At 47.5% G+C, this 27,213-nt stretch overlaps 1 protein-coding gene across 1 annotated transcript in view; it reads right to left on the bottom strand.

The window, feature by feature from the left end:
* Window positions 1-201: 201 nt before the first annotated feature.
* Window positions 202-27,213, bottom strand: part of XKR6 (XK related 6) — a 170,045-nt gene continuing 143,033 nt past the window's right edge. The window contains exons 2-3 of the mRNA XM_069011847.1: window positions 21,793-21,989; window positions 202-2,783 (exon numbers count right to left, since the gene is read on the bottom strand). Of these exons, the coding sequence (XP_068867948.1) occupies window positions 1,819-2,783; window positions 21,793-21,989 (1,162 nt within the window). The 3' untranslated portion in view covers window positions 202-1,818. The remainder of the gene's footprint in view (window positions 2,784-21,792; window positions 21,990-27,213) is intronic.

The following is a 27,213-nucleotide window of genomic DNA, read 5'->3' as shown; positions in this document are numbered from 1 at the left end:
TCTCAAAATGGAAAAAGGGTGTCGGATAGATGCAAACCCGGTGATTTAACTCGAAAAGAACCCAAGAGATTCCAGCACAGAAACAGAATCCGAGAGAGATGAAAATGTTCAGACACCGAGCGGGTTATTTGGAAATGTCAAGACAACCCCACAGCCCTCGGCAGGACCGTCTGGTCTTTGCCAGCATCGGAGGTGGCAGCATCTCCTGGCGGTGGAAGGCTAAGCTAAACCACGGCGCTCTCGCTACGCTCTTGGATTTCCTCTGGTTGTTTTTTCTCGCCATGTACTTACAGTAGAGGGTGACACGAGACAGTTTTTATCAGCAGTTCCCCACATGTAACCGAGTCGAAGAATTTTCTCAGCTAAATCACAACAACAACATCAACAAAAATACAAAGCACCAAATCATCTCGAGACGTGAGTCAGTTTTACAGGTTATTACCGTTTGAAGAAGTTTTGTTGGTTGTTTTGTTGTTGTTTGTTTTTGTGTTTTTGTGTTTTTTTTAATCCCGACTTTTCATGTTTTGTTTTCCTTAAAAACAAAACAGAAACAAAACAAAAAATCAAAACCCAAAAATCCCCAAAATGGAACGAAGGATGCTTTACAATCACTTTAAGGCTCGCACTGAATGAGACATGACAGGTCTTACACGAGATTACAAATAATACATGTATGCCTTTCACAGCCTTAAAATGATACAGTAGGTCAAATTATTTTGCCAGTCACTGATCAAGTATTGTGCCTTTAAATTGACTCGCTTTTTGCTACCATGCTGAGTTTTATTATTACTGGAATAATTATTAGATATGTGGAAATGTAATTTCGGATCATGTTTTTGGTTTCTAATTCCTATAATTTCTCGTTTTCCAGAAATCAAGGTGGCAGGCCTTATTCTGGGCTCAGACTGTTGGTATTTGCTCCACTGGAGACAGTGGGGCTTTATCACGAGCAGGTGCTGGGAACAAGATCAGATCCTGTATTTTCCCACTGATCTGGTACAATCCCACCTTTGTACAGGGTCCATTTCCATGAGGAAAACGGTTCCAGGGTGGGATCATTTTTATAACACGACTCGGTCAAGGCTTGGCCCAATGGTGTTATAAATTCCTTGCCAAATTATCTTACAGACCTGATTTTGTCTTTCAGCTGTTGGAAAAATCAAACTCCATTGGGGTTGTCTTGGCTTTGCTTTCTTATCTTTGCTTTCTTATCTTTGCTTTCTCATATTTAGACATTTGGAGGGCTTTTTCTGCTAAATCCAATAAGAGCAACAGGATTTATGGTTTTTTCATACATTTCTCTCTTTTTGTTGTTGTTAATTTTTTTTTTTTTTTTAATTTTAAGGTTTGCATTTCAGTTGGATGGTTGGTTTTTATTTTTTTTTTTTCCTGGCATATAATCATCAAAGAGTTTTGCATGAGAAAGGTGACAGTACTTAATGAAACTCAGCACCTAAGGGCATAAGGCAGTTGTAGGTTTGTTTGTTTGTTTTTTTTTTTTTATTTTTCAATCAGCACCAATCCCATAAATAATGTTCTACACTTGGTGTACGGTATAAAACTGATGTGGAGATGCCTCCTTCTCCACCTGTGAATCCTAGGTGTGGAAGTTGAAATACTGTTTCTTGTGTGTAAAAAACAAAAGAAAAGTTTTTCTTTTTGTTTTTACTTACAAAACATAGAGAATATCTTTTTTTTTTTTTTTATACATACAGCAACCAGAAAGAAAGCTTATCTGAAGGTTTGTGTTTGTTTCATGATCTGTGTTTACCGTAAACAAAAATAAGGTCCCCTCTTTTACTTTTGCTTTAAGGAGCTTTAAAGTGAAGATTCATATTGTAGCAACTCATATAAGAGAGGTCCATCTCTATACCTAATACCTACAGCTGTGGGGGTGACGTATTGGAGGATGTTGATAGTTCTTCTTAACCTCCTGTCTACAAAATGAGCATCCCAGGCAGGATATCTTTTTCTTGGGATGTCAATCTTAATGAGAGGCCCCTCGGGGGGGTAGGGTCGCCCAGATGGAGTAGATGGTACCATTGCTCTCACCTGGAAAACGGGCAAGCAAGTGTCAGCTGTGAGTTCCTCCTGTTGCTCCGTGACCGCTCTGGTGGGCGTAGCCTGGGCCCCCCGGTACCCAGGGGTTTGGGGTGCCATGGGCTCAACATCGGGGGGCAAAGGAATGCCCCAGAGCAGCTCGGCGCAACAGGAGCTGGCAAAGATCTTAGCTCTTGGCCCCATGGGATGCAGCACACCATAATATAACAGCATCAAAGCTATCCCAGCAGCAAAGCTAAGAAAGACACAACACAGTGCTGGCACGGCATAGGAGTCAGTGGTGTCAGGATCTCTGTAAAAATACCAAAGGAGCGTCAAGGCAGCGTTCTCCGTCAGGACCACCGTGTAATACGCAAACATTCGGTATCGAGTCCGCCCTTCCTTGACATTAAACCAGCAGAAAATGTACACAATCCCTACCACCATGTTGAAGAGGATCTCCTCCCACTTAGACATGCAGAAATCTGTCCCACCATGGATGATCCAGAAAGCCATGGCACACCAATGGACCACTACAAAGATCCCAAAGTAGAGCTGGAAGATGGAAGCAAAGAGAGCAAAAGAAATAACTCGGGATGAGATGGTGAAGAGGCGCCAGAAGAGATGGATGAGGGCCCCTCTGTAGCTCATACTCTTCTTGTCGTCCCTAGAGTCCCGAAGAAGCTTGTGATAGGAGGCTAGCACCCAAGCCAGGGACATCAGGGAGGCCACAGAGGACACACCTGCCGGAAGACACACAGATCCACTGAGTTAGACAGGAGCTTTGGTGGAAAACATCATCTGCTCACTAAATTATTGCATCTGGGGCAGGCTCAGGAGCCTGAAGTTTCAACTCACGTCAGGTTGTCCTTACAGTCTGGAGGAGAGAAATACAGAGATATCAGTGTGGGAATTGGAAATGGTGCTGTATTCAGGAGTTCTCTGACTCATTGTCCTTATCTTCCTGAGCCACTGGATCGGCCACCCCACCCCAGCTCTTCTGATAGGGAACAGCCTCCGTGCTCATCCTAACTGGATCCACATTTGAGAGTTTGAAATCCAGATCCCACCTAAATGCTGCAGCCCAAGTGTGAAAGTTACTTTTTTTGGAGAGAGGAATCTCTCTTGGAATGCACCACGCCAAGAGCAGGACACCCGTATTCCCTGCAACCGCAGGGATTCTTTTTTATTCTAAAATACTTCTATTTAAGCAGCATTCCCATTGATTCTGCCTTACTCAGGAATCCCCATTCGCACTTGCCTTTGGGAAAAATATGGGTTTTGTCCCATGCAGATAAACATATAAATCCAGGAAACATCAAGACTCATCAATACCCTTGAAATAGTCCCAAAACAAAGAATCTGATCTCTCCAGCAAATCCCTTGCCCTGTTTCTAGGATGGACCCAAGAGCTATATTGGAGGTAGCTCATCTCCAGCCTTGTCTCCTGGCTGGATCACAAATCCAAGCCACAGTTATGTCAGGGAGGACACAGCCTGCGCTGGGGTCACCTTCAGCTCCCAACATGTCCCCTTGCACCCTGGCATGGGGCAGAACACCCCATGATATTCCAAAGGGCCCTGGCTTTATTCTCCATCCCAACCACCACTTAAACCATTTATTTCCTCCAGAAGATAAAATAGTGGCCCCACCAAACTTTGGAGGCTTTTAAAAATATAACTCCATTGATTGTCACAAGGGTAGATTGAACAACTCATGGAGCAAAGCATCACAATAAAAATTACTGAGAGATTCCTGGGACAAGAAAGAGCCACTGGCATCTTATTGCTCCCACTGCTGCTCTCTGGACAACTGTTCTGCAGGTGAGGAAACAGATGATGGACCAAAATCCATGTTTGGGAAGCTCAGTAATTCGGTAGCTATGGTTGGATTGGGCCTTAGCCAAAGATTTATCTGGGACCATCACCTTTAAAGTCCAAAGGAAAAAGTGCTAATTGTTCCAAGCAAAACAAACAATAAGAAGTGCCCCTCCATCTCTGATGTGTAACTGGGAGATAGCTCCAGATCTCATTTGGCTTTTACTTTTTTAAGGAAATCCAAGGAACATCTTGCTGCAGCTGCTCCGAGTTAGAAAGGTAAAATGCTCAAAAACCCGAAATTTCTTCATCTCCCGTTTTCTTTGCTCTCTGCCCACAGGGACCTGGCTTCCATGGGGATGCAAATAAGGTCCACTGGCTCTTCAGACCTCACTCTATAGATTTTATCTTCTCATTTTTGAGGAGTCCACTCCACAGTGTAGCAGGGTTAGATTTTCCCTGTTCCAACCTATCCATGGCTGGAGGAGAGGTGATGGAAAAGGAGGCCAGGAAGGATTAAGCCCTGCCCTCACTGGAATTCTCACAGCCTGCAAAGTCCACCGAAACGACACCTTTACATCAACTCTCAAGTCTCCCTCTGAATCTCTTGCCTCTGGACTCACATATGCATTTAGAATCTCAGACTGAATTTTAAAAAACAACAAACCACAAACTAGTGAGAGCAGTGGCCTTATCCAAGAGAGAAGCTTTAGACCACCAGCTTTAAGAAAATCAAAATTTCCCCTAAGTTCTAAGTCCTCAGTAAGAAACACTTGCACATAGGACTTGGGGATTCCAACCACAGACTCACAGAATGGTTGGAGTTGGAAGGAAGCCCTGGAGACCATCCAATCACTCTGCCAAGATAGGATCACCTGGAGCAGGTGGCACAGGAACATCTCCAGGTGGGTTTGGAATATCTCCAGAGAGGGAACTCCATGCCCTCCCTGGGCAGCTGTTCCAGTGCTCTGCCACCCTCAGTGTAAAGAAGTTATTCCTCATGTTGAGGTGGAACTTCCTGTGGTATATTTCATGAGGTCATTGCTCCTCATCCTGTCATTGGGCACCACTATAAAGAGTCTGGCACCGTCCTCTGCCCTCCCCAGGAAGTATTTCTATGGATTATTGAGATCCCCTCTCAGTCTTCTCCACACTAAACAGGTCCAGCTCTCTCAGACTCTCCCCATAATGGATGGAAACATCTAAATATGAACAGCCTCATACTCAAGCAGATGTAGATTAGATTCATTTTTAACCTGCAAGGTGAGTTACATTTTTGGCAGACTTTATTAACAGTTTTGGAAGGATGAGTCTTGCCACAAAGTTTTGTTATGTGTAAGGTACTGTTTGCTGCACTATCTTTTAACTATTCAGTTTAAAAACTTTCAACGATTAGCAGGGAAAAAAGACGTCATTTATTGCCTTATTTTAGTGCTGTTTTACTAGAAACTTGTACGGCATTAGCTGTACCTGTACAGGGAAACTCAAGCAGCAGCAACCCACAGGAGACAGATGTGTCACCCTGGCTTAAAAATGTTTCTGTTGGGCTCATTTATTCTAGAAAAGAGAGAGGAACAAAATACACCCAAAACAATCCCCCAGTTTGCACATAAAGGCTTTACCTAATGTTTTCAGGGCAGAACCCTCCACTAATCACAGCCTTTGCAGTAAATTGCACGGAGCTGGCTCAGAGTGCGTGTGTTGAGTCACTCGCACGGCACCCGGGCTGCTGACAGTCATCTGAACATCTCCTCCAGCCAGCAGAGAGAGGCAGACACCCCCAGAAAGTGATTCAGCCTGTCCTGAGATCCGTGTGTGGGACAGGGAGGGGTTGACTCATGCTCCCAAGGTGTCTGACTCCATCCCTTGCCAGCGGACGTGCGAGCACCAGCAGTCAGGCGGGATGAGTCCCCCCGTACAGAACAGCTCATTGTCTCTTCATCTGCACCAAGATCTGAGGGAGGCAACGAAGGATCTCTGGACATTTTGACATATTTTTGCTGTTGTTTCAAAATTCACAACTCTTGTGTTGAATGTGGATTTTGGCACCCTGGTGCTGAGCAGGATACGGACCTGGGTGTACGGGGGGAGAGCTGTAGGTGGATGTCAGCAGGAACCGTGGAGTGATGTAAAGACTTTTACATCACTCCTACTTTTACTTCTTACTGTGTTGCCACAGAAATTGCTCCCTGGCTCTTCCATACAGACCTAAATGACACAGCACTTTTGTCATCTTGACCATGAGTTTTCAATCCCAACTTTCCCTGTGACTTCTAGCCCGTGACATCTTCATGCAATTTACTCTTCTCACAGACTGTGGGATAAACTGTCCCTGTTTTTCCTCCCACCTTCTCCAGACCTTATTTCTAAGCAACTGTAGAGATTTCTTCAGTTATAACTAAAACAAAAAGTCCTGGAAAGTTGGCTCACATGAGTAGTAGCTTTTTATTTTGATTCTGACTTTTGCACATGGTGACTGACGCACCTTCATGGAGCACGAGTAGGTTTCAACTCCCTTCCAAGGTCTGTTTATTAAAGGGATGGGGTTGGGTAAACACTGAAGTCACTTCAAAAAAAGCCCACTCCCACTCCTCCCAGTTTGTTCTCGGTCTTGGGAGTGGAACATCCCCACTTTGCACAGTGTGTGGGCATTCTCAAACCAGCAGGAAATCAGCTCCTATGGGGCTGATTCCTTGTGGCTGCATCTCTGGCATCTGCATCCCACCTGCCCGTAATGAGTCAGATTGGCATGGACTGGGGTTCTCTACAAACCTCTCTGCCCTAGGAAGCCATGAGTGACTCACAGGCCAAAGTCAGCAGCACCATCAAGGAGTCAAGTTCCTGTGTCTTGAATGACACAGCACAAGAAATAATCCCCCAGATCCCTTTAGGAGTGAGTCCTTACAGTGAGACATCTGCTCACCTACATTCAGCACAGCGAGGTAAAGCTGTATTATGTCCCCTTTGACAGATGAAGCACCAAGATTTGAAGGATTTGCCCAAGATCTTGTATAAAATCCAAGCTAAAGCAGGGAATAGATCTCCTTCCCATCACAGTGCGCTTTACAAGGTATTTCAGACAGGATTCAGCTCCTACTGTAGAGACTCACCCCAGGGTGTCCATGGTTAAATGATGCCTCTTTGCCCAAAGGAGGATCAAAGCTTAGTGCAACCATCACAGGTGGGAATCCAGCAACCTTTGAGATGCTTTAGGATATTCCAGAGCTCCGTGTGGAGCTGGCAGATGGGACAAACTTGCATACAGAGGACAAGAACGTTTCTGAGCTGGGAGCTGGAGTGAGGGAAGGCACTCAGGGTATATCAAGTGACAGCAGGTGAGACTCAAAAAAATTCTGCCTTTCTCATGGGAGCTCATGATCCCTCTTCAATGATAAACACGTGGTGCAGAGGCTGTGCAACAGGAAATGGTGAAGACAGGTGAGAAAGCAGTGGGAAATAAGGCAGGTGTAAAAAAGTTAAATTTCTGAGAATGTCAGACCAAGGAATGGATTCTCTGAGAAAGGGAAACGAGAGCTGTTCCTTTGGATCATGAAAACATGAGTGGACTTGAGTATAATGCAGTGATCTGATACCAGAGGAGAGGAGCCTGAACCACTCTGAGTTCAAGGGAAGCTGCTGAAGCTCACAGGGACACCCTGAATTTCATCCTGGTTTGGTTTTCATCCTCTGGTTCCTACCCATGGTCCAGAAAAAGAAAAGGTCATCTCAGATTTGTAATGAGGCTCTTTGGAAAAAAAACCCTATTCACACAAAAGAATTGAAGCAATGACTCCTCTTAAATCACAATTGCTGTTTTTAAAGCCCAGGAACAAAAACAGTGCAGGGAAAGCCATCCCTGTCTCTCTGGCCTATTCCTGCTATGCAGTTATGCATGGTTTTACAACCAGTCTAATAGAAAAATCACACACACACACACACAAATGAATATTTAAAATGAACAATATACCCCTTTTGGCCTTACTCTCAGTGTTGTCCAGCTGAGGAGAGAGGTTTTTCACTAGGGGCAGGGGCAGTTTCCATCACAAGTCCAGCTGCAGGTTGTTGGCTGCCCGTAATTTGGATGCAGTTGCTGTAGCACATTCCCTGAGTATTTCCTGTGGTGCCTGTCCCTTTAACGTTGAAAATGATGCCTAAACAGCACTCTATTTCTTTTTTTGACATTAATTCTCCTTAAGACTCTACTAAAACAAAATGGGAAGATACCAACGTTTCTCCCGGGTGAGCGGGACAGCAAATATTGAGCGTGACATGAAACCTTCCCTCAGCCCCTGTGCAGAGGCAGCTCTTGCTTAATGCCAAGTGCCACGTTTCAGTTCATCCCTGGCTGGCTGCTCAGGCCCCTGTGCTGTGAACCCTGTTATCCTGTTTTCCCCTTTGGGTGGCACGTTCCTCCCTGAAGCTCAGTAGGAGCCGGGGAACAGGCTTTCATTTTGATGCACACAGAGTGAAAATGCATTTATACACAAAAGAGATCAAGCCAGATCCTGCTTTTGTAACAAGAGAGTCTGAAAGTCACTCCCCCCCTTTTTTTTAAAATCTGATTTAATTTGTTTGTGTCAGAGCAAAAGGGGTCAGAATCAGACCCCAGGTCTGATTTTCATTGTTTCCTGATGGATTTTGATGCTTGATCTTTCTTTATTCTTCCCCATCAGAGGAGGGAATGACTTCTGTCTTTTTTCCTTCATTTTCCCTCTTTATTTGTCTCTTTGAACATGGAAAAATATGGAACACTGCCAGTATACAAATAATGAAGGGCTGCACAGACCATTTTGCCATTCATTTTCCTCACTGAATTTCAGGACACTTCCTTAAACAGTTTCTCCAGTCTGCCACCAGTCCAGTATGGCAGATGAGAACTATTCCACCTAAGGTGGACGTAATTCAAAAGTCTGACCCAGGAATGGCCTCCTCACATTTATGTGACACCTCTGTGCTCTACTAAGAGCTGGAATGACCAGGGATGAAAATCCAGAGCTTGGCACTGAGGAGACTGGGAAGAGGTGTCACATCAGTGTCCTGTCCTTCACTCTTCTCTGAAAATATTTGGCTTTCATCGGGCAAGGGGTGAGTTTCATATCCTCAGCACCTTCTCCCTTGCTAGAGAGGTCCTCTGGGACCTTCCTCCAGGGAATATCACATCCCCATTCTCCAGGATCCAGCTCACCTGGACACAGCATCACCATTCTGTAAGAAATAGAAAACTGCTGGTGACTGAGAAGGGCAGAAAATGAAGGTAAGTAACTCTTTTCAGGGACAGATTCCCAAGTAGGTCTGGATAATATGTAAGTCTTCTACCACCAAATCCCACTGGAATCCCACACAAGGCTTGTGTTGAATTTCTGTACAGGATAGTCCATGCCCAAGCTGGAACAAGGAGGGCTCTTCCACATTAGATCCCATGCACATCCATGCTCCCAAACATTCCACTGCGAGAAAATCCATACCAAGGCAGCTCCAGAACGGCTCGCTCACATGGAGAGCTGCCCTCCCGCCCCTTGACAGTCAAAAGCTGGCTCATGTCCTGAAATGTTGCTTCCTAAACCCTTTTCCTTTTGCTAAATTGAGATGTCCTCGGTGACCCCAGAAATGCTGAATCCCTCCTTAGTTCCTCCCCCAGCCCACGCCTCAGCACTGCCTTGAGGAAACGTCCATGGGGCCACCAGGGACTGTGTTTCCAGAGGCCTTGCTTTCCTTCCCTTTCATCCTTCTGCTTTTCAGCTGTCCCCAGTGCCCCCTTTTCCCTGCTGCAGGAAGAGGTGACTGGCCACACTCGTCTGATCTGTGCTCTCATTATCTCGGCTGCTTCTGTCGTGTCTCCTCCTATTCATGTCCTCGGTGAACTCGGGCACTCCAAACCAGCTCTGACCCTGCAGCCATCGAGTCTTGTATCTCCTCCTGGATGCAAGCCAGAGACTGATCCTGCTGTGGGAGGCACGAGCACCCCGGGCCAAGCAGAGATGGGATAATCCACCCTCAGTTTGGGATTGTCCTCGAATAACCTCTGTGAAGTGTCTGTCTCCTGTTCAAAATGTTGGCCATCACCCACCACACCAGGACTGGCAAAGCTTCTCCCCTGTTTTGAAACCCTCTGTATGAAGATGTCCTGTCCATCACATGCTCAGTGTTTATCTCGCCCCAGGAATGCTGTCTGAGATGTGGGATGAGCTGTCTGGAAATGCCTCTGTCTCTCCATTGACTCTACCTGGTGAATCATGGAATGGTTTGAGAGGGAAGGGACCTTAACTCTCATCTTGTTCCACCTCCCTGCTGTGGGCAGAGACACCTTCCACTAGATCAGGGTGCTCAGGTCCCATCCAACCTGGCCCTGAACACTTCCAGGGATGGTGTTTGAACTGAAATAACCAAAGAAGAATTGGGAAAGATGAATAGTAGGTAGCAGTGGTTTGGCATCTACTGAGTCCCCACGAGAGGTCTGAGGGGAACACTGAGTCTCAGCAAGGTTAAGAGAGGAGAGAGAGGAGGATTGATGAAACCTATTCCTGGCTCCTAGACAAGCAGAATAACCCACAGTGGCTGATGCAGAGCAGAAGATGACAGACCCAACATGATGTGGGGAAATTCAAGAGACACAACACAATGAATTTATACCACTGAAGGCCAGACAGGAAAAACAACCCCTGACACCCTTCTGAAGTGAGAAGGGTGCTATGGTCAGCCAGAGGTCATCCTAGAACAGCCAGACAGAGTTACCAACATCCTCAAGTGGCAGGAGAAAGACAACATCCCTCTGTTACATCACTGAGAAGGCTGGTGTCAACAGGCCTGTGGGTACACAGCCCTCATCAGCGTGAAAATCCACTTCTTGCTTTCCACTGATGCCTTTTCCTGGTCTTAAAATCAAGAATCAAACACAGTCAGAAGGGAAAAGGGAGTTTACCTCTGTATTTATTTTAAGGATCCTTAGGTGCACTACATCCAGGTGGAATGCACCGAAATGCACACCACAATGCACCCACACAAAACTGGTATAGCATCATAGGCCTTACTAATTAGCATATCTATCAAAAATTCCCCAGTGAGAGGCTCGAATGAGGCTCAAAGGCTCCCCAAGGAGCCTTCCCCTGGATGGTTCTATCTCAGTTTACAAAATGTGTTCTGGAGAGGAGCTTGGGGTCTGGTGCACTCTGATCTAAGATGTTTAGTCTCCTAGCATGACAAACAAGTCTAAGAATGTAGGCCAAAAAAACACTAAGAATACAAAAGCTATAAAAAGGTATAAAAGGGGTATAAAAGAAAAGGCAAAAAATCATCATGGCATCACCATAACAGCCTTGCCCCTTTCCCAGGATGCTGATTGCAGGTATCTCAGGCTGTACCTATTTGGGGAAAAAAGCTGCTGACACCTGTTCCAGAGCTGGAACATTTCTGGCAGCTCTTAGGGGAAATCTCAGTCCCTGTATAGGCACAGATCCACAAACAAGCCTCACCTCACTTGGCTAACTGGGGTCTTTGATCCAGTGTGGTGACTTGTCACCACAGAACAGCTCATAAAAAACAGCACAGAGGAGGAGGAGGCAGGGGAAGAGAACCTGGTGGTGGTGTCTGAGCCACAAAGGAGAAACAGAACCAGGTTTGTTGACCCTGAGCCCAGCTGGCAGAGCCTGCCATGCCCATCCTGTTAAACTCCCTCAGGAGCTGTATCCAATCTGCCTCATGGGAATGGTTCCTGGACTATGTGAATTTGTTTTCTCATGCCTGGGAAAGCTTTGGGAAAGGGCTGGCTGGCAAAAAGAGACCAACTTAGCACAATCATCTGAGTGCCAGTGCTTGGGCTCCAACACTGTGTTACAGGTATAGACAAATCTGATCACAGTCCTCTGTTTATCACAACCATGGTCATGTAATCCTTTTCATCATGTTAAAAATAATGTGGAAGACCTTTGGTTCAACTCCTCAACTCCTGGAGAGGAAGCCTCTCATATAATCAGATTTTTCAGGCTGGGCAGAGGAAATTAGTCCAGGTGGCTGCTGTGTCTGGACAGCTCTGGGAAGCCCAGGCATGGCAGGTAGAGCTTAGGTGTAATACAGATGTGGGGACAGCTTTCTGCCAGAAAAAAATGTTATTTTAGCAGGATGGGGTAATCGTTCCAGGAATCTGATCTCAGCTATGTTCCCAAAATTATGCCTGAGGAAAATGTCAGTGTGAGTCCATTGCTAGAGCCAGAGACAAATCCTGCCTTCTGCAGAGCAGCCTCTTCTGAAACTCCTCCATCCAGCCACCAGAGCCTCTGATGGGACTCTAATGGTGGAGCTCAAGGAAATGACAACACACAAACACATTTTTCAGGGGTAACAATGCATGGCAGGTGTCTAAGAATTCCATTCAGGAATTTGGAGTGAGTTTGGTGATTAGACTCAGTCCTAAAGAAGCTGGAGGCAGTCAGAGAGTAGAGAGACACACAGTCTTACTTTTGGAGTTCCTGCTGGTGTGGCATAAACGATATAAAATTATTTATAACACAACACTATTTAGTTTGAAATGGCTCTTCCATTTTGAAGCTTCCCCTAAATGTTAAGAAAGTGGAATGGAAAGAATTCACTGTTTTCCTTTCAGCAAAAGAAACTGAAAGAGCTCCCACTTCAGCAGATGCTACTTTGAGGGTGTTCATGCAGAGCAGTTCTTTCCTGTGTGATTTTTGGAATCAGAATTCTTATTAATCTTACTGATGGTGTTTTCGATGTCAGTGTGGGGCTGCATGGATGGTGTTTCCAATTAGAAGAGCAGCCATTATCACTTACATTAGGGTTCATATGGACCAGTAACCCACACCCCAGCAGCGAGGACTCAAGTGCCAAAATCTCTCCAGGATTTTCCCACCATGCCCAAGTCCACCTTTTCCCAGTGCATCCTCCAAAGGACATGGGATGTCCAGGGATCCCATGAATCCCTGACTCTTGTGTGGGCAGGGATGGAATTGAACTTGACACTCAGAACCAACAGCCGTGTGCATCTCTGTCTTCTGATGACCTAGAGACATGAAGGAGAGATGATCTGCCCTGAGCTTGGTCTAAATCCCTCCAGGCACCAATCACCTGGGTTAATTCTGCATTAGAAATGTGCTGGGAAAGCAGCAGCCAGGATTTCCCGGGCACAGATTAGCTTGTTTGGAAATAGAGCATGAGAACTGCTCTTCGTGTCTATTTTTGTCAAAAGCTGCATGAATTGCCACTCTTTTCAGGCCGAGGTGCCCTCTGCACAGTCATCACTGTAATTATAAAGACTTTTGAGTTAAGTCCCTGTTAATTTGAAGTCTTTAAGTGCTGTCTCAGAATGACACTGGAAAAGAACCCCACCTGAGCCCCTAAAAATGAACAACCACAGATGAGAGGATGTGAAGCTCCTCCAGAGACCCCAAGAGTTTTCATTGGAAATGCTCCACCAGGATGTTCTGACAACACCTCCAGCAAGGACAGGACTCAACTCTCTGCAAGCAGAACAAAATCCCTCTTTGTTGGCAGTGTTAGAAGGCAGGACAGTCTCACACAAACCTGGTTCAACCTGGCAGGAACACAACCCTCTCTAGAAACTTCCATTGCTATTTGCTGTTGAGGACTTAGTTTTTGTCCCTTTTCTAAATGAAACAGTCTTTCTAGAACAAAAGGCACAAAACCCCCACCCCAAACGTGATTACTTCAGCTGGTAAGAATAAGATGGCAAAATCCAAGAGGGATTATTCTTGGAGGAAAAATCATATTGCACATTCAACAGCTGGCTCTTTGTGAAGGACACTTTAGTTACAACTTCTAGTGGCCAATTCTTTGCTAAGATTTCTGAGTGTATCAGATCCAGCAGAGTTGCTTCCAGTTTGAGTCCTGAAAATATCAGAAGGAGCCTCCTACACTGAGGTTTTTCAGACCTAATGATATTTGAATTCTACCGTTAGGAACCCTTAGAAGAGAAACACACCGCAAGGAACTACTGGAATGCACTGAAACAGGGGAAAAAACCCCTTTTGCTAAGAAAAACAACACATGGCTCCATTTAGAATAAAATTTTTCCCACCCATTTCTATGTTCTGCGTAGGGATGGTTGGCATGAAACCACAGGACTCCACAAACATGCTCAGTATATGCACATTTTAACGCTGCAATTTGACATCTGTTGCAGCACCTCTATCCTGCCATTCCTTTTTTTGTTGTTGTTGTTTTAATTCGGATGAGAACAGCAGCCATTGGGAAGGATGTAAATCTGCCTACCACAAGTTGAAAGGATGCTGTAATCCTGCAAATGGGGGCTAAAATACTCCGAAAAAGAGGGGAGCAGCACCTGCTCCCCTGCTGGAAAGGAAAGCCCAAGGAGTTCTGCTTGAGTCTGCTTCAGAGAGTGACCATGAGAATCCCTTTTTCCTTAGCACAGACCTGAGGCAGCTTTGGACCCTGTGCCCAGAGAGCAGCAACTAAGCCAAGCCTCATTCTGTTGACTGCTACGTTCTGTCCCAGCCTCCAAAACAGGGTGGTCCAGAGTGCTTGGTGGGAATTGTTCTTGCCATCACCTGAGCCAGGCATGGGAATTGTTTGGGTTGGTGTTGGCTGCCAGCAGCTAAAAATGTGCCAAGGGCGGTGCTGATAATCGAAGCAGAGGATGAACAAGATCTGGTGGCTGTGCTCACGTTCTGATGCGTTTTGGTTTATCAGCAGGGATGAAACCCAACAGACTTGTCCCCAGATTGGGGAAGCAACATCTCCTGCCAGGGCTTCATGGAGGAACTTCCTGCTAAAAACACAACTCCCACGGGCCGTTCCTTGGAGATGAGACAACATCAAGGCAACGCTTCAAAGGGTCTGTGACAGCACCAAACAGGGATCCTGCAAACCTCCTCTGGCAGATGGCTTGGCCTGGACACAGAAAGCCTGCAGGACATTAGAGAAATAACTTCATCCCAGTTCTGGGAGTGATTTTGGCCTGATGGGAAAGAGGAAGGGACGCAGCTTGGATCATGCTCACTGGCCAAAGAAAGAGGTCTCAGAGATGTGTCAGCTGTGCACGCTTTGTAACCTTATGGTTTACAAACCTCTGATGTTTTGTAGGGGCCCTTTGGTGGAACTGCCTCAGCATAATCCCAGCAGAGGGGACTGGTCTCTGGAAAAGAAGGAGCATCTCAACATTCCTGGAGAGTACACAGGGCTGGCATCAATGAGGCGAGCCTGGCAGAGCATTTCTGTGAGGGGGAGTGACAAAGTGACAAAAACGGATGTGGTGCAGCTGGTGCTGTCTCGCAGTGGGGTAGCTGAAGGCACCAGGGACACTGATTTCCAAGGATAACAGCAGGAAACTCTTTCTTCCTCTGCTTCCCACGTTTTGTACACTCTGCAAAGACCTAAGTGATGGGTAGCAGGCCAGAACCTGGTGTCCACACATGCTCGTCCTGGCTTATCTCCTGGGTCTTTTTACCTTTTGCAAGGTCTTTGGGACCTTGACGTACATCAGACAGGGGCTCCTATACCTGGTGGCTGTCCCCCCTCAGTGACTGACTGCGTGAAGATGTGGATGTTCTGAGGGCACTGAGAGCATGAGGTTGGTCAAATGCCACTTAGGACATCTCATTTCAGGAGATTTCTACTGACTCAGTAATTTTGCTGCACGCCCAGACTCAGGACTGTCACCCCAAGCTAATCATTAAAAAGCAATTAATAGCTTCTGATATGAGAGAATTCTTTCCTTCAAAACTCAGAGATTTTGAGTTGCATCAACCTGAACTGCTCCACCTCCATCAGGGGCAGAAGTACAGAGTGGTCTGGCATCTTCTCCATGGTTTTTTGCACATCCCAGAGGTCCTGTTTATCCATGCTCTCCTACATGCCTGATGAGAACCCCACAGAGGAGCAACCTGAAGCTAAAAAGAATTGAATTCCCTTGTATTTCACTAAGCAACAGCACCTTTTCCTATGCTCTAATCCCAAATTTCCCATGAGAGGTATCTCCAGAAAGCCTGCAGCATGGAATTACCCAAAAAACCCCCCGAATTTCCTGCCTGGAATCTGCTTGACAAGAAGCCAAACCTCTCTCCCTGCCTCAGTTTCCCGGCTGGCCCGCAGCTCCTGGGAACAGCATGAGCTAATGCTGGTGTAGTGCTCTGATGATGTAACCCCTTCCCAGTGATTACCACAGCCTGACAAAGCCTAAAATTGGCAGCACTGGCCCCCTGCCAGCACTGTCCCGTGAATGGTGACTCATCTTTCCTGGCTGTGCCGTGTCCTGTGTGTGACGGTGACACGTGGTACGGAACAGACGGGGTTTTATCAGCGCTCCAAAAATAAGAGCCAGAGACACGGCAAGGTGGTGGACAGAGAAGCTGCAGGTGGGGATGGGCGAAGGGATGATGTCTCTCTTTGGGCTGGCTCCAAATCCCATTGGAAAAAAATAAAAAAGCTGTCCCTGGCTCCGAAGGCTCCTGGATCCCACCGCGCTGGGACGATACGGCTGATGATGGGACAAGCTGTCCCATGCCAGCGTGCCTCAGGCTTGGCCTGCTCTCAGCACGCCAGAGCAAGGCGTCCTCGGTGCCACTGCCAACTGTGGAGATGGCTTTTTGATGCTGCTGGGAATTGGCCGGGCACCAGCAGCTCGTTTCCAGCAGGGCACCAAATTGCTCCCTGTCATCCGGCTTTGGTGGGAAGGAGGGGAAGGCAGGAACAGAGCCATATGCCCCAGTCTGGCAGAACACTGGAGTCATATGAGTGGCCTCCCAGGTGAGCTGCTTATGAGTTCAGAGCTATCTGGGCCTCCTTGGGCTGCTGGTGAACATTTAAAGGGAAACTGTGGTGGAGTCAGGACAAATTTTCAAGGCAGATTATCCCAGATCGTCCGGCAAGCACACGACTGGTGGGGTCCCTTTCCCACATGGCAATGAGCAACTGCTTTTCTGTTCTGTCACAGGAGAACAGGGCTGGGTGATGGATGTCTCCCACTTCTTTTAATCCCCAAGGAATGACATGAGAAAAAAGGAAAAAAAGAAAATGTGCCTTTGGGCAAAGTTTTAGCATCTCTTTTTCCTCATGATCTGTCTCAGAACCTGAGCCAAAGCCCAGAGTGTGACTCTGGTAGATCTTGTCCCCAAGCCATCTCCTGTTACTGAGGACTTTACAAGGCAAAGACTTCTTTAGTCACACAATTCCGTTTTCTTGGTGGATCTTAGGAAAAATGCATCAGTCTGGAAGAGAATTTTTGCTTTGGAGAAATAGGACTTTCCCACACAGAATCTGCAGACGCCGTATTGAATTTTGCACTGATCCCCATGGGATCTGGTGCCTGTGTAGAATGAACCCTAATTTATTTATGAGGTTATGGGACTCTGCATAAATGGGGACAATTTTGTGTTGTGAGGTCACAGAGATTGGATTTGGGAGTTTGGATTCCTGTTTGAGCATTGTTGGACACACTTGCTTGGCCCAGACCAGCATGAAGGGTCTTGCACAAACTTTTAGTGCTCCTTCATGTGGTGAAAAGGACGAAATTTCAAATCTCACAAGTCTCTTCCCCACTTTCATTGGAGACATTGGGATTTTTAGTCTCTTCAGTTACATTCAGGCCAGTGTTGATGCCATTTGAAAATCACTTTTTTGAGCACCTACAGGCTGAAGGTCCCATTCTAACTCAGTTGACCATCTGAGTCTTCTAAACTAAGTGACAGGGAAAATCATCTTTAGTTTGCCCCTGCAAAAAGGGATCATAAATTATAATAAACGGCCCCCAGACATGGTACAGAAGAGAGAGAAGATGATTAAAAAATAGGACTTTGCTTTGGGAGGGACAAGATGATTTGCAAACTCCACCAGGATAACTCTGCAGCCAGCACACTTGTGTAGCTCAGATATCTGAAACCCATTTTAATGCCTAATTTGTATCACTCTGTGTAAAAAAAAAAATGACCCCCCAAGCCCCATACATTAATGTTGCTTTTCCTTAAATACATGAGCATCTTCAGCCGACTTTTGAGGGCTGTGGAAAGTGAAGACACCTCCCAAAATTCCAGAGATTCCAGCAGGACTTTGTGAAAGGAAGGTTTGTGCTGCAAATCTCTTTCAGATCAGCTGCAGGGTTATCGAGGAGGTGGACACAGCATCTGTGGAGAGATGTGGCTTTTCTTGGAGGGAGAGACCCTGTGCTGAAAACTGCAGCCTCATGCAGGCAGAAATCCTTGTGTAAAGAACTCGTGACATGAGTGGAAGGACGTTGGGGCTTCTGCTAAATCTCATTAAGCCTTAAAGAAGCCATGTGAAAAAAAAATTTAAGTGAAAGCAAACCTCTTTAAGAGGAGATTTATGCCAGAAAAACTGGAATCCCTCTCACCTCCCTGCCAGCCTAGAGGTTGGGTGTCTCCTTTAAGCTTGTTTGATCTGCTCCTTCCCACTCAGCGTGGAGGCAGTGGCACCTCTGAGGGGTGGAGTGGGTTAAGGATGGTTTGTTCTGCAAGGAATGAAGTGGATTATCTGCTGGGAGTGATTATGGAATGAGGATCTGGCTTTTTCTGTTGTTAATGTTATGTTTCCCCCTTCAAATACATGATTTAAATCAGGGGAAGCCCTCTGGGCATCACTGCCCAAGAGCCTGAGAGATGGACACCCTTTCATCCTCTCCTAAACCTTGGGCACAGTTAGGGTGACGGAGGGACAATGCTGCATCCTCTCCAGCATCCCATCCCCTCCTTTAGCCTAATCCTAAGGATATGTCTAAATGTATCACTTCTGTCCAGATTCCCTGGAGAAAGGTGCTGCTGGAGGTTGAGCACCTCATCCCACCTCCTTGAGCTGCTTTGGACATGGGCTGATCCATGTATTGGATCCATACTTTTTCCCTCACCTTCTGTTGGCTCTGTTTTGGGCTCACCCAGCTCTGGTTGTAGCACATGAATCCTTCCCAGAGGCCCTGCCTACCAACACCAGCTCCTCCCATGTGGATATTCAGGAGCTGCTGTTGATCCATTTGCTCCACCGGCCAAAGAATTCCAGCTCGGGCTCTCAGTGTGCACCTTCCACCACCCACCTGATGGAGCACACGGAGTTCTCACCTCTTCTCTCTCCGTGCTCTTTTCTGTTCTTCCTCAGGCAAGGACAGCTAAGCTGGAATCTGCTCTGCCATGTGCTGGGGATGTGATCAAGGAATGAATCCTGACCCCCATGAAATCCCAGGGGTCCTGTCCCAAGCTTTACTGAGGCTAGGTCTTGAGCTCAATTCCAGCTCCAGCACTTCTGCTGCTGGAGATTCTCACTTTTGGGTGAAACTGCTCCGTTCTTTGAGTGCTGAAGGAACAACAGACACAGGTCCTACCCAACCCTCTCACACAGGTACCTCTCAGGGTCAAATAGTTCTTGCAAGGCATGATGAGGCTTTTCTTTTTTCCACCCACTCAGTAGACTGCAACCCAGGAAATTAAGCATTATCCTGGTCGTATCCCTTTCTACTCATTCTTCCAAGATCAGCCCTTTCTGCCACCATGCAGAAATGCTTTGGAGGAGATGCTCTGGGTCTGAGTAAAGACCTCCAGTGTGTTCACTCTTCTTTCCTCAACAGGTCTCTTACACAGGAATTAGGTGACAAAAGCAAAACCTCCTGATAGCCATTCCAGTAACTCCCTTTTTTAAAGCTCCTTAAATAGGAGTTGACCTATTTGGGGAAAAGTGGAGCCTGGGCTTGGAATTACAATCGAAAGAGCAGGTAGGGCTGGGGCTCGGAGGAGGGATGTATGCCACAGGAAATGGTGAACTGACCTTGTCTGGCACTAAATGAATCCATAAGAGTCTGTGGGGATGTATGGAAGCAGCTGAAGTCTGGACACATCAGCAGGGGCTGTAGCTGGGCTTTTAAGCCCTTCCCTGGGCCGTTTTTCCAGTGTGCATCCCTCAGGGATGCAGCGGATGCTGTCCCTGTTTAAAGGCAGAACTGGTCCCTTCCTGTGACGAGCCACGCTCCCACAGACTCGATGAGCCAGGAGAGACTTGATTTGATTTTTAAACACACTGCCTTCCTAACAGTATCCATCTCCCTTTGCTTTCCGCCTGCTTTAAGGGAAAATCTTTGATGCTCCCTTTCACAACAGCTCCTCTCAGCATTTAATTTGCTTTTATATCATTATGGACCGGCCGCGAGGAGGAGGAGGAGGAGGAAGAGAGAAGCACTGAACGGGCATGGAGGAGCTCTAGGAAACCTTGCACCGGAGTCAAGGAGCGCTGAGCAAGCTCCGCTGCTCTCATCCATCAGCGCCCGCATCCCTGGCACAGGCGGGGAGGGATGCGGGGAGAGGATGCACCGGGGACCCGGCGAGCTCGGCTGCTGGAGCGTGGCAGGCAAAGAGCCCTCCAGGGCTCGGGGAGGCAGGCGGGGACGTGCGCTGCCTTGGAAGAGAGAGCGCAGCCGGCTCGGCGCGCTGGAGGAGCGGAGGAACTGCAAAGCCGGCAAAGGGAGGGGAGGGGGATGCTGGAAAAATGATGCAGCTCGTTCAGTGGATTAGGCAGCCGCGCCTGGAAGTGGCAAAGTGGAAGAGCCACGGATTTGAAAGCCTGGAGGGATTATTCTCCCGCGTTGTCTGACTCGCAGCACAACAGAGGCCAACAAACTTCACCCCGGTGCTTTCTGCGGCGGGTCCAACAATCTGCAGAATGCCCTGGCAAACCTCCTGGGCTGTGATTTCTGCATTTTCAGTTGGGTTAATAACGTTGGAAGCAGCAGGAAAAGGGGGCTGGCAAATGTGAGCCGTTCTAGCAGGAGTTGTAGAAAGGCATATTCATCATGTCAGCACTTTGGAGGCCTGGAGAGCTCGTGATGAGAGGTTTCAGGAAAAGACTGCATAAATAGGAGGAGGGAGGCCTCTATAAACAACTGTGATGGACATGCTGCAAGTACAGAGGAAAGGGAGAACGGTCAGGCTTCCTGATGCTGTAGATCAGTGGTGACCTTGGCAAAACCAGCAAAATTTAACCCCAAAGAGAATTCAAATTTCAGATCCCACCTCAGCTCCAAAAACTCCTCAGAAATGACAGGGCCCAACCAGGCTGTCTTTGGGAAGCTGAGTGTCACCCTTGGTGTGTGCACTGAGCAGGGGCTGAATAACCCAGCAGCTCCACTGTTGGTCCTTGGAAAGGACGATTTTCCCTCAGGCTGGTCACCCTCAGGCTGCCAGCATGGCCATGGGCTGGGAGAGCTGCTCATCCCAGGGCTGGGACAGGGCCATGTCCCTCTCAGTTGGGACAGATGCCCCGTGCTCAGCACATCACAGCAGGGATGGGTATCAGAATTGGCAAAATATTCCCTGTGGTGGCTTCCAAGCCTCATCTCATCTGTCTGCCTTTGAAACCTCCACTACCTCTCTGTCCCTACACAGTCCCCTCCACTGCCTCATGCCTCTCTTTTCCTGGGCTTGGTGAGAACCATGGTACCAATGACAAGACCTTAATTCCTGGGCACTCATCAAAAAAGGTCCTACAGCATTTAGCTATTAAAGAAAGCCCCTTTTTCACACTTGACACCATCAGAGCATTGCATAGGCATTGAACCATTTGTCCTCACAACACAAACTCAAATCTGGCCAGTTTTATCACCCTACTTATGTAGGGAGGGAAACTGAGCCAGGGAATGGTCCTGTTTGCCCAGTGCCAGGCGACAAGCAAGTGGTGCCACAGCAGCAGAGCCTGCCCGCCTCCTCCTGACAACACCATCATTCCTTTCGCCTGGACTGGGCATGGAAGAGCTGAATCCCATCTTTTCCTTGACACTGAGTTGGTTTTTTTTTCCTCAGAGGAACGAGAAGAAATTTCACCCAGCGAACGCAGCAGAGATTTGTCCCAAAGCGGCAGCCCCCAGCCAGGGGTGTGGGAAGTGAGCAACACATCCATCAGCTGCTGAGCACTGGGGTCAGAGGGGAGAGGCTGGAAAGATGGGGAAGAGGGGGCCACTTACATGGTAATGTTTCTGCACGGTTCTTTTGGATCATTATGCAGAGCTGTAGCACCAGTTGAGGGGCGCTCTCGAGGAAGGTTTCCAGGAGGCGCAGCATGTTTACGTCTGCATATTCGTACATCATAGCCCAGTAGAAACGCCGCTGGTGTTCCTTCCGCCTCTGGCTCTGGATCCCCAGGTACATAGTTCGGATATACCTGCAGGAAACAGGAGGGAAAACTGGGCGTGAGCTGTTGACTTGTAGCAAAACCTGTTTGGGGGGACTGGGGTTCTGAGGAGACATCGGGGGCTGCACAGTTCCACTCTCTCCTGCAAGATCTGAGGAGCACTTTTAGAGTCCAACCAGTCATTAATGTTGGAAAAGACCTCCAAGACCATCAAGCTCAGCCTTAAACTGGATGCTGCCCTGAGAACGAAACCGTATAATGAAGTGGGTTTTGTATTGCAAGGGTAGGAAAACTTTAACTGATGCCCTGGGACCCCAACAATGCCCCCCAAATGTGAAGCCTGGGGAAGGCTTGAGAATGCTTGGGAAGCACAAGAAACAACTCCCTCACCTAATTTTCATCACGAGAAGAGAAGCTACTTAACAAATACTGGTCCTAATACTTGGCAGACCATCTAAACCCCTCCAGCACTCTGGTAAGGAGCTTCTTTCATAGATGCCAGAGCTCAGGAAGTGTTTGGACAATGCTTTCAGGCACATTGCAGGATCCTTGAAGTTGTCCAGGAGTTGGACTTTGATGATCCTTGTGGGTCTCCTCCAGCTCGGAATATTCTGTGATTCTTGGATTTGACCCAATTTCATCACAGGTGGAGCAACGAGACCCCACCTTCACCTGCAGCACATGTGATGCACAGATGTGAAAGGCCACAGTTTGTCACTGGTCAGCTTTGAGACTTTGGGCAATGAGGGAGTAGAAGGAGGTGTCTCGTGCATGGACAGGCACAGCTCGACCATTGCCTCTGTCTCAGGACTTGTGGCATTTAAGAAAAGACCCCTAACAGGGTCCTTTCTAATGCTTGTTGGTATCACAGAATGGTTTGGGTGGGAAGGGACCTTAAAGACCATCTTGTTCCAACCCCCTGCCATGGGCAGGGACACCTTCCACTAGCCCAGGTTGCTCCAAGCTCCACCCAGCCTGGCTTTGGACACTTCCAGGGATTGACAACCTAATATTGGGTCTTCCTCCTTCTCATCCTGAGCGGTAGCTGTAACCTCGTTTGGGATGGGAACCATTTCACCTAATGCTGACCCTAAAGCTGGTCACCCAAGCCAGTCAGTAGTGGGAAATGTCCCCTCCCGGGACTGTTCATCTGTCCCAGCTCCGCTGCCAGCACGGCAGTGGGATGAAGCGCCTTCTGGAGGCTCTGGGAGGGGCTCACGGCACAAACTGGGGTTTGGCCAAAACGATTAGATCATTCCCTGCCACTCGGGCGAGACTGCACAGCCGGGGAGAGCAGGAGGGAAGGACGTAAGCCTGGAGAGCCTCTGGATCTCCGAATTACACCCAGGGATGGGGAGCTGGGAGAGAAGCAGAGGCAGCTCTGCGAGCCCTGCCCTTTCTCCAGCATCTTATCCTCCCTGCCCGCTCGCAGCTGACTGGCACAGGAGGCGAAAAATCCCGAAAGAGAACTGCAAAGACACAAAAAAAATGACGCAGGAAAGCCACCAGATGGGGCTCGACACTCGAGAAAATGCTACGCCAGTCACATACGACACTGGTGACACTGGTGTGACATCCACAGCAGACCCCGAGTGGGATGGAAATGGCCGTGGAGCACCTGCTCTCCCAACGCGCCCAAATCCACCACCTGAACTTGGCATTTCCATGGGAAGACCCCAACCCCAGGAGCTGCAGCACGGCACAGGGATCCTGCCTTCCCTTCACCCATGCCAGGAATTAAATAAATGCAGTTTAGCTGCAACGGCAAAGTCAGAGAGAGTGTCGTGGCTCAAGGAGAAAGCAGAGAAAAGGAGAATGCAATGGTTTTTAGAATGTCAGCGACACAGGGCCACCAAAAGCCGAGTGGTGCTGCCCATAAGGTGCTGCCCCTCATCACCTCTGCCAAACTCTTTCCACCAAATCTGTCCTGTGGTCTTGGATGGTCTCCGCTTCCCCAGAAGCTCCCATTCCTGCTGGTTCACAAAACCTAAACCTTTCTTCAGAAGGTTAAACCACTCATTTCTCATTACCTCAGCCACGGACAAGAAGAATTTATTGGTTTTCACCCTGCAGCAGCCTTTCACCTGTTTGCACATAGTTGCCATGTAAACCCTTCTTTTCTCCAGACTAAAAAAATTCACAGTTCCATAGAATCATAGATGATTAAGGTTTGAAAATACCTCTAAGATCATCGAGTTCAACCATTCTTGCTGCATTGCCAAGTCCATCACTAGCCCATGTCCCCAAGTGCCACATGCACATGGTTTTTAAGTCTCTCCAGAGATGAGGACTCCACCACCTCCCTGAGCAGCCCTTTCCACTGCCTGATAACCCTTTCCCTGACGAAATTCTTCTGGATGTCCAACCTGCTTCTTCCCTGGTGCACCTTGGGGCTGTTTCCTTTCATCCTGTCCCTTGTTCCCTGGGAGCAGAGCCCGACCCCCCCTTGGCTCCACCCTCCTGGCAAGGAGTTGAAGAAGTCAAGAAGGTCCCCCCTGAGCCTCCTTTCCTCCAGAAAAAAATTCTCTAATTGCCTTCTTACAGTGCACATTTCCTACACCTCTACTTTCCCACATTGCTGTTTCCAACAGCTTTCTCAATTTTTGGGTTATTTTTAAGACCATCTTTACTTTTCCCAGCCCCCCAGGTTGGCTGAACCAAACTGCAACAATGACATTGAGCCACTCAAAAAGAATCAGAAGAAATTTCCAGGAGGGACACAATGTCCTGCAATGACTTCTCCTGGGTCTCTGGGGTTAGGGTGAATCTCTAGGGATTCATCACCATCCACACAGTTTAAGCATTCATTTTTCTTACTGGCCACAGAAAGAGGATACGACACCAATTCATGGAGGCAGAAGGCACGGAAAAACATTCAAATACATGGGATTGACACAATGCCCTGATCCTGTCTCCATCAGTGGCAATGGCACAAACACCAAGTTCTCCCTCACTGTTGGCAAAGGTCACCTGCATTGTGCCTCTTCATGGATGGGAAAACCGAGTCAGAGAGCACCAAAAAGGTGCTCTCAAAGTGTTTTTGGCATCAAACCCCAGATCTTTTAGTGCTGTCCCCTGCCTCTAAACACCACATGAATGGAGCACAGCCCTACCTGCTGATGTTCCTCTAGCCAGGGTGGACATAATTCCTTCACACCAAAAATCCCAGCCCTGCCCAATCTGACCCCAAAGGACAATTCTGTCCCTATCCTATGGGACTGTTGATGCCTTAGGTTTTAACTTTTATGCTTTTCAAATCCTGTACTGCCCAGTGTGTAACTCTGAAGTTTCTTGTAGCCTGTTCACTTCTGCTCTCTCATGCTAGGTCTCTACGAAGCCTCTCTGGGCCTGCTCTCCAAGGACACCCAGACCGTCCTAGGCCCAAAAAGCATAAACCAAAAGCCTTTGAGAGGGTGGCAAGCTGAGGGGAATTACATCATTAAACTGAACCTTTAACTGGAGAATTAACTGTGATATGCAAATGAGCCAAACCTATAAAAGTGTGAGCTGCTGTCCATCTCAGGGTCCATCTTGGCAGTAGCCTCTGGCTCCCCAGGGGTACCTTTGAAGGCCTTTCAAATAAATACCTACCTTTATTCCCTTACTCCTGTCTAGTCTCTGTTTATAGGAGGCCTCTCAGGGTATCACTGTGACCTCAGGAACCCCTTGGGAAATGTTGGACAGTGTGAGCAAAGCAGCTCCAAGGACCATTTGCAGCTAAAGGTAAATACATTTCCCTATTTACTCTCTTTGATCCATGAAAAAATACGGTGCTTTGTCTTCAGCATCCTTCAGACCCCAATCTGGCAAAGAGAGGAAAGGGAGGACTAAAATCCTATTCCTTCTTGATGCCAGTGGATTGTGAGAATAACTGGGAAAAGTAATATTTCTACCTTCTGGGCTTTCACCAATTAATAAATACCCACTTAATTAATCAACCTAAGAATTCACCCAGCTCCAACATTGATAATTCTTAACCCTATTTCCTCACACGAATGTACAAAACTGGTGTAAACAGTTTTAGTCCAGTTTATCCGTTTCCTTGTGGTATTTTATTTACTTCTTTGAGGGCCTTTCCAGCCTTTCCTAACACTGGTTAAGTGTAGACAAACTCGGAAAAAAGAAGAAAAAAAAAAATCAATGTCATTTCACCTGAAATTCGTTGTTCTCGGTCAAGCTGGTAGCAAACAGGCTTCTATAATTAGAGTTGCAAATCCATATTCAGGCCTGATCTTCAATCTTTAGCAACACCATGCTTCCTCTTATGTCAGTGAAAACCATTCACTGCTCTGTGCTTTTGAAAATCAGGCTAATTTATTTATTTAAGAGCTTAATTTTGGATACAGGAGCCCAACTTTGGGCTTTTTTTTTTTTTTTTTCTTTGAATGCTGGCTATTTTTATATACGAGTGTGTATATTTGTGCGTATTTTTAGTTCTAAGTCTCATCACGGCCTCAAGAGATAGAACTAATTTGAGGTTGGGAGGGGGATTGGGGTGATGTTTTTTTAAAATTTTTTTAGTGCACAAAGGATTGGCTGTCCCCTCCCTCCTGGCAGGGTTCCCAGAATTCCTGTTGGTATAATTACCCTCACGCTTATTTACTACGTATGTCACAGCAGCACACGAACTGCTCGGGTCAAAGTCACTGCTGTCCCTGCACCAAAGTGCCTTTTTAAGGAGCCAAATCCACCAGATGTGGTCAAATAACCTTTGGAAAGAGCTGCAGGAGCTCACTGGGAGGGAGAAGAGGAGGTGTTCCTGCTGAAAAAGCACAACCCACCCTGAGCGCCGTGGAAAAAGCTGCTCCATGTGGATGACACGGATTGGATTCTGGAGGCTGAGGCTCTGGGTTTGTGTCATGAAATGAAGCAGTCCACGGCCAGCTGGCAAGGCTTGACTCCTTGTGGCTACGTCCATTTAGTTAGCCCTGGCCAAAATTTCCAGGGATTTTGTTGACAATTTTACAGGGTGAACTATTGCAGGGTCACGCCTGGGCCTTGGCACGGTTGGATTCACAGAGGTGGCTCCCAGAAGCACCAGGAAATGTAGGAGGACGCCTCTGGCAACAGACTGGTTGAGGGGAGGAGGTTGTGGATGTGTAAAAGGGTCGTGGGAGCACAGAAAGGCACATCAGGACAGGCCCTGGGCTGTGCTTTGAGGACAGAAGGGTCCTGGTGGCCTGTCCCACATGGCCACAAGCTGACCAAGGGCAGGAATCTCAGGCTATAACAGTCTGATCACTTTTCCTGAGGC

The sequence above is a fragment of the Aphelocoma coerulescens genome, chromosome 3, assembly GCF_041296385.1.
Source record: "Aphelocoma coerulescens isolate FSJ_1873_10779 chromosome 3, UR_Acoe_1.0, whole genome shotgun sequence".
NCBI classification, from domain to species: domain Eukaryota; kingdom Metazoa; phylum Chordata; class Aves; order Passeriformes; family Corvidae; genus Aphelocoma; species Aphelocoma coerulescens.
The sequence above is the reverse complement of the archived record's forward strand: the minus strand, read 5'-3'. Positions and strand labels throughout refer to the sequence as shown.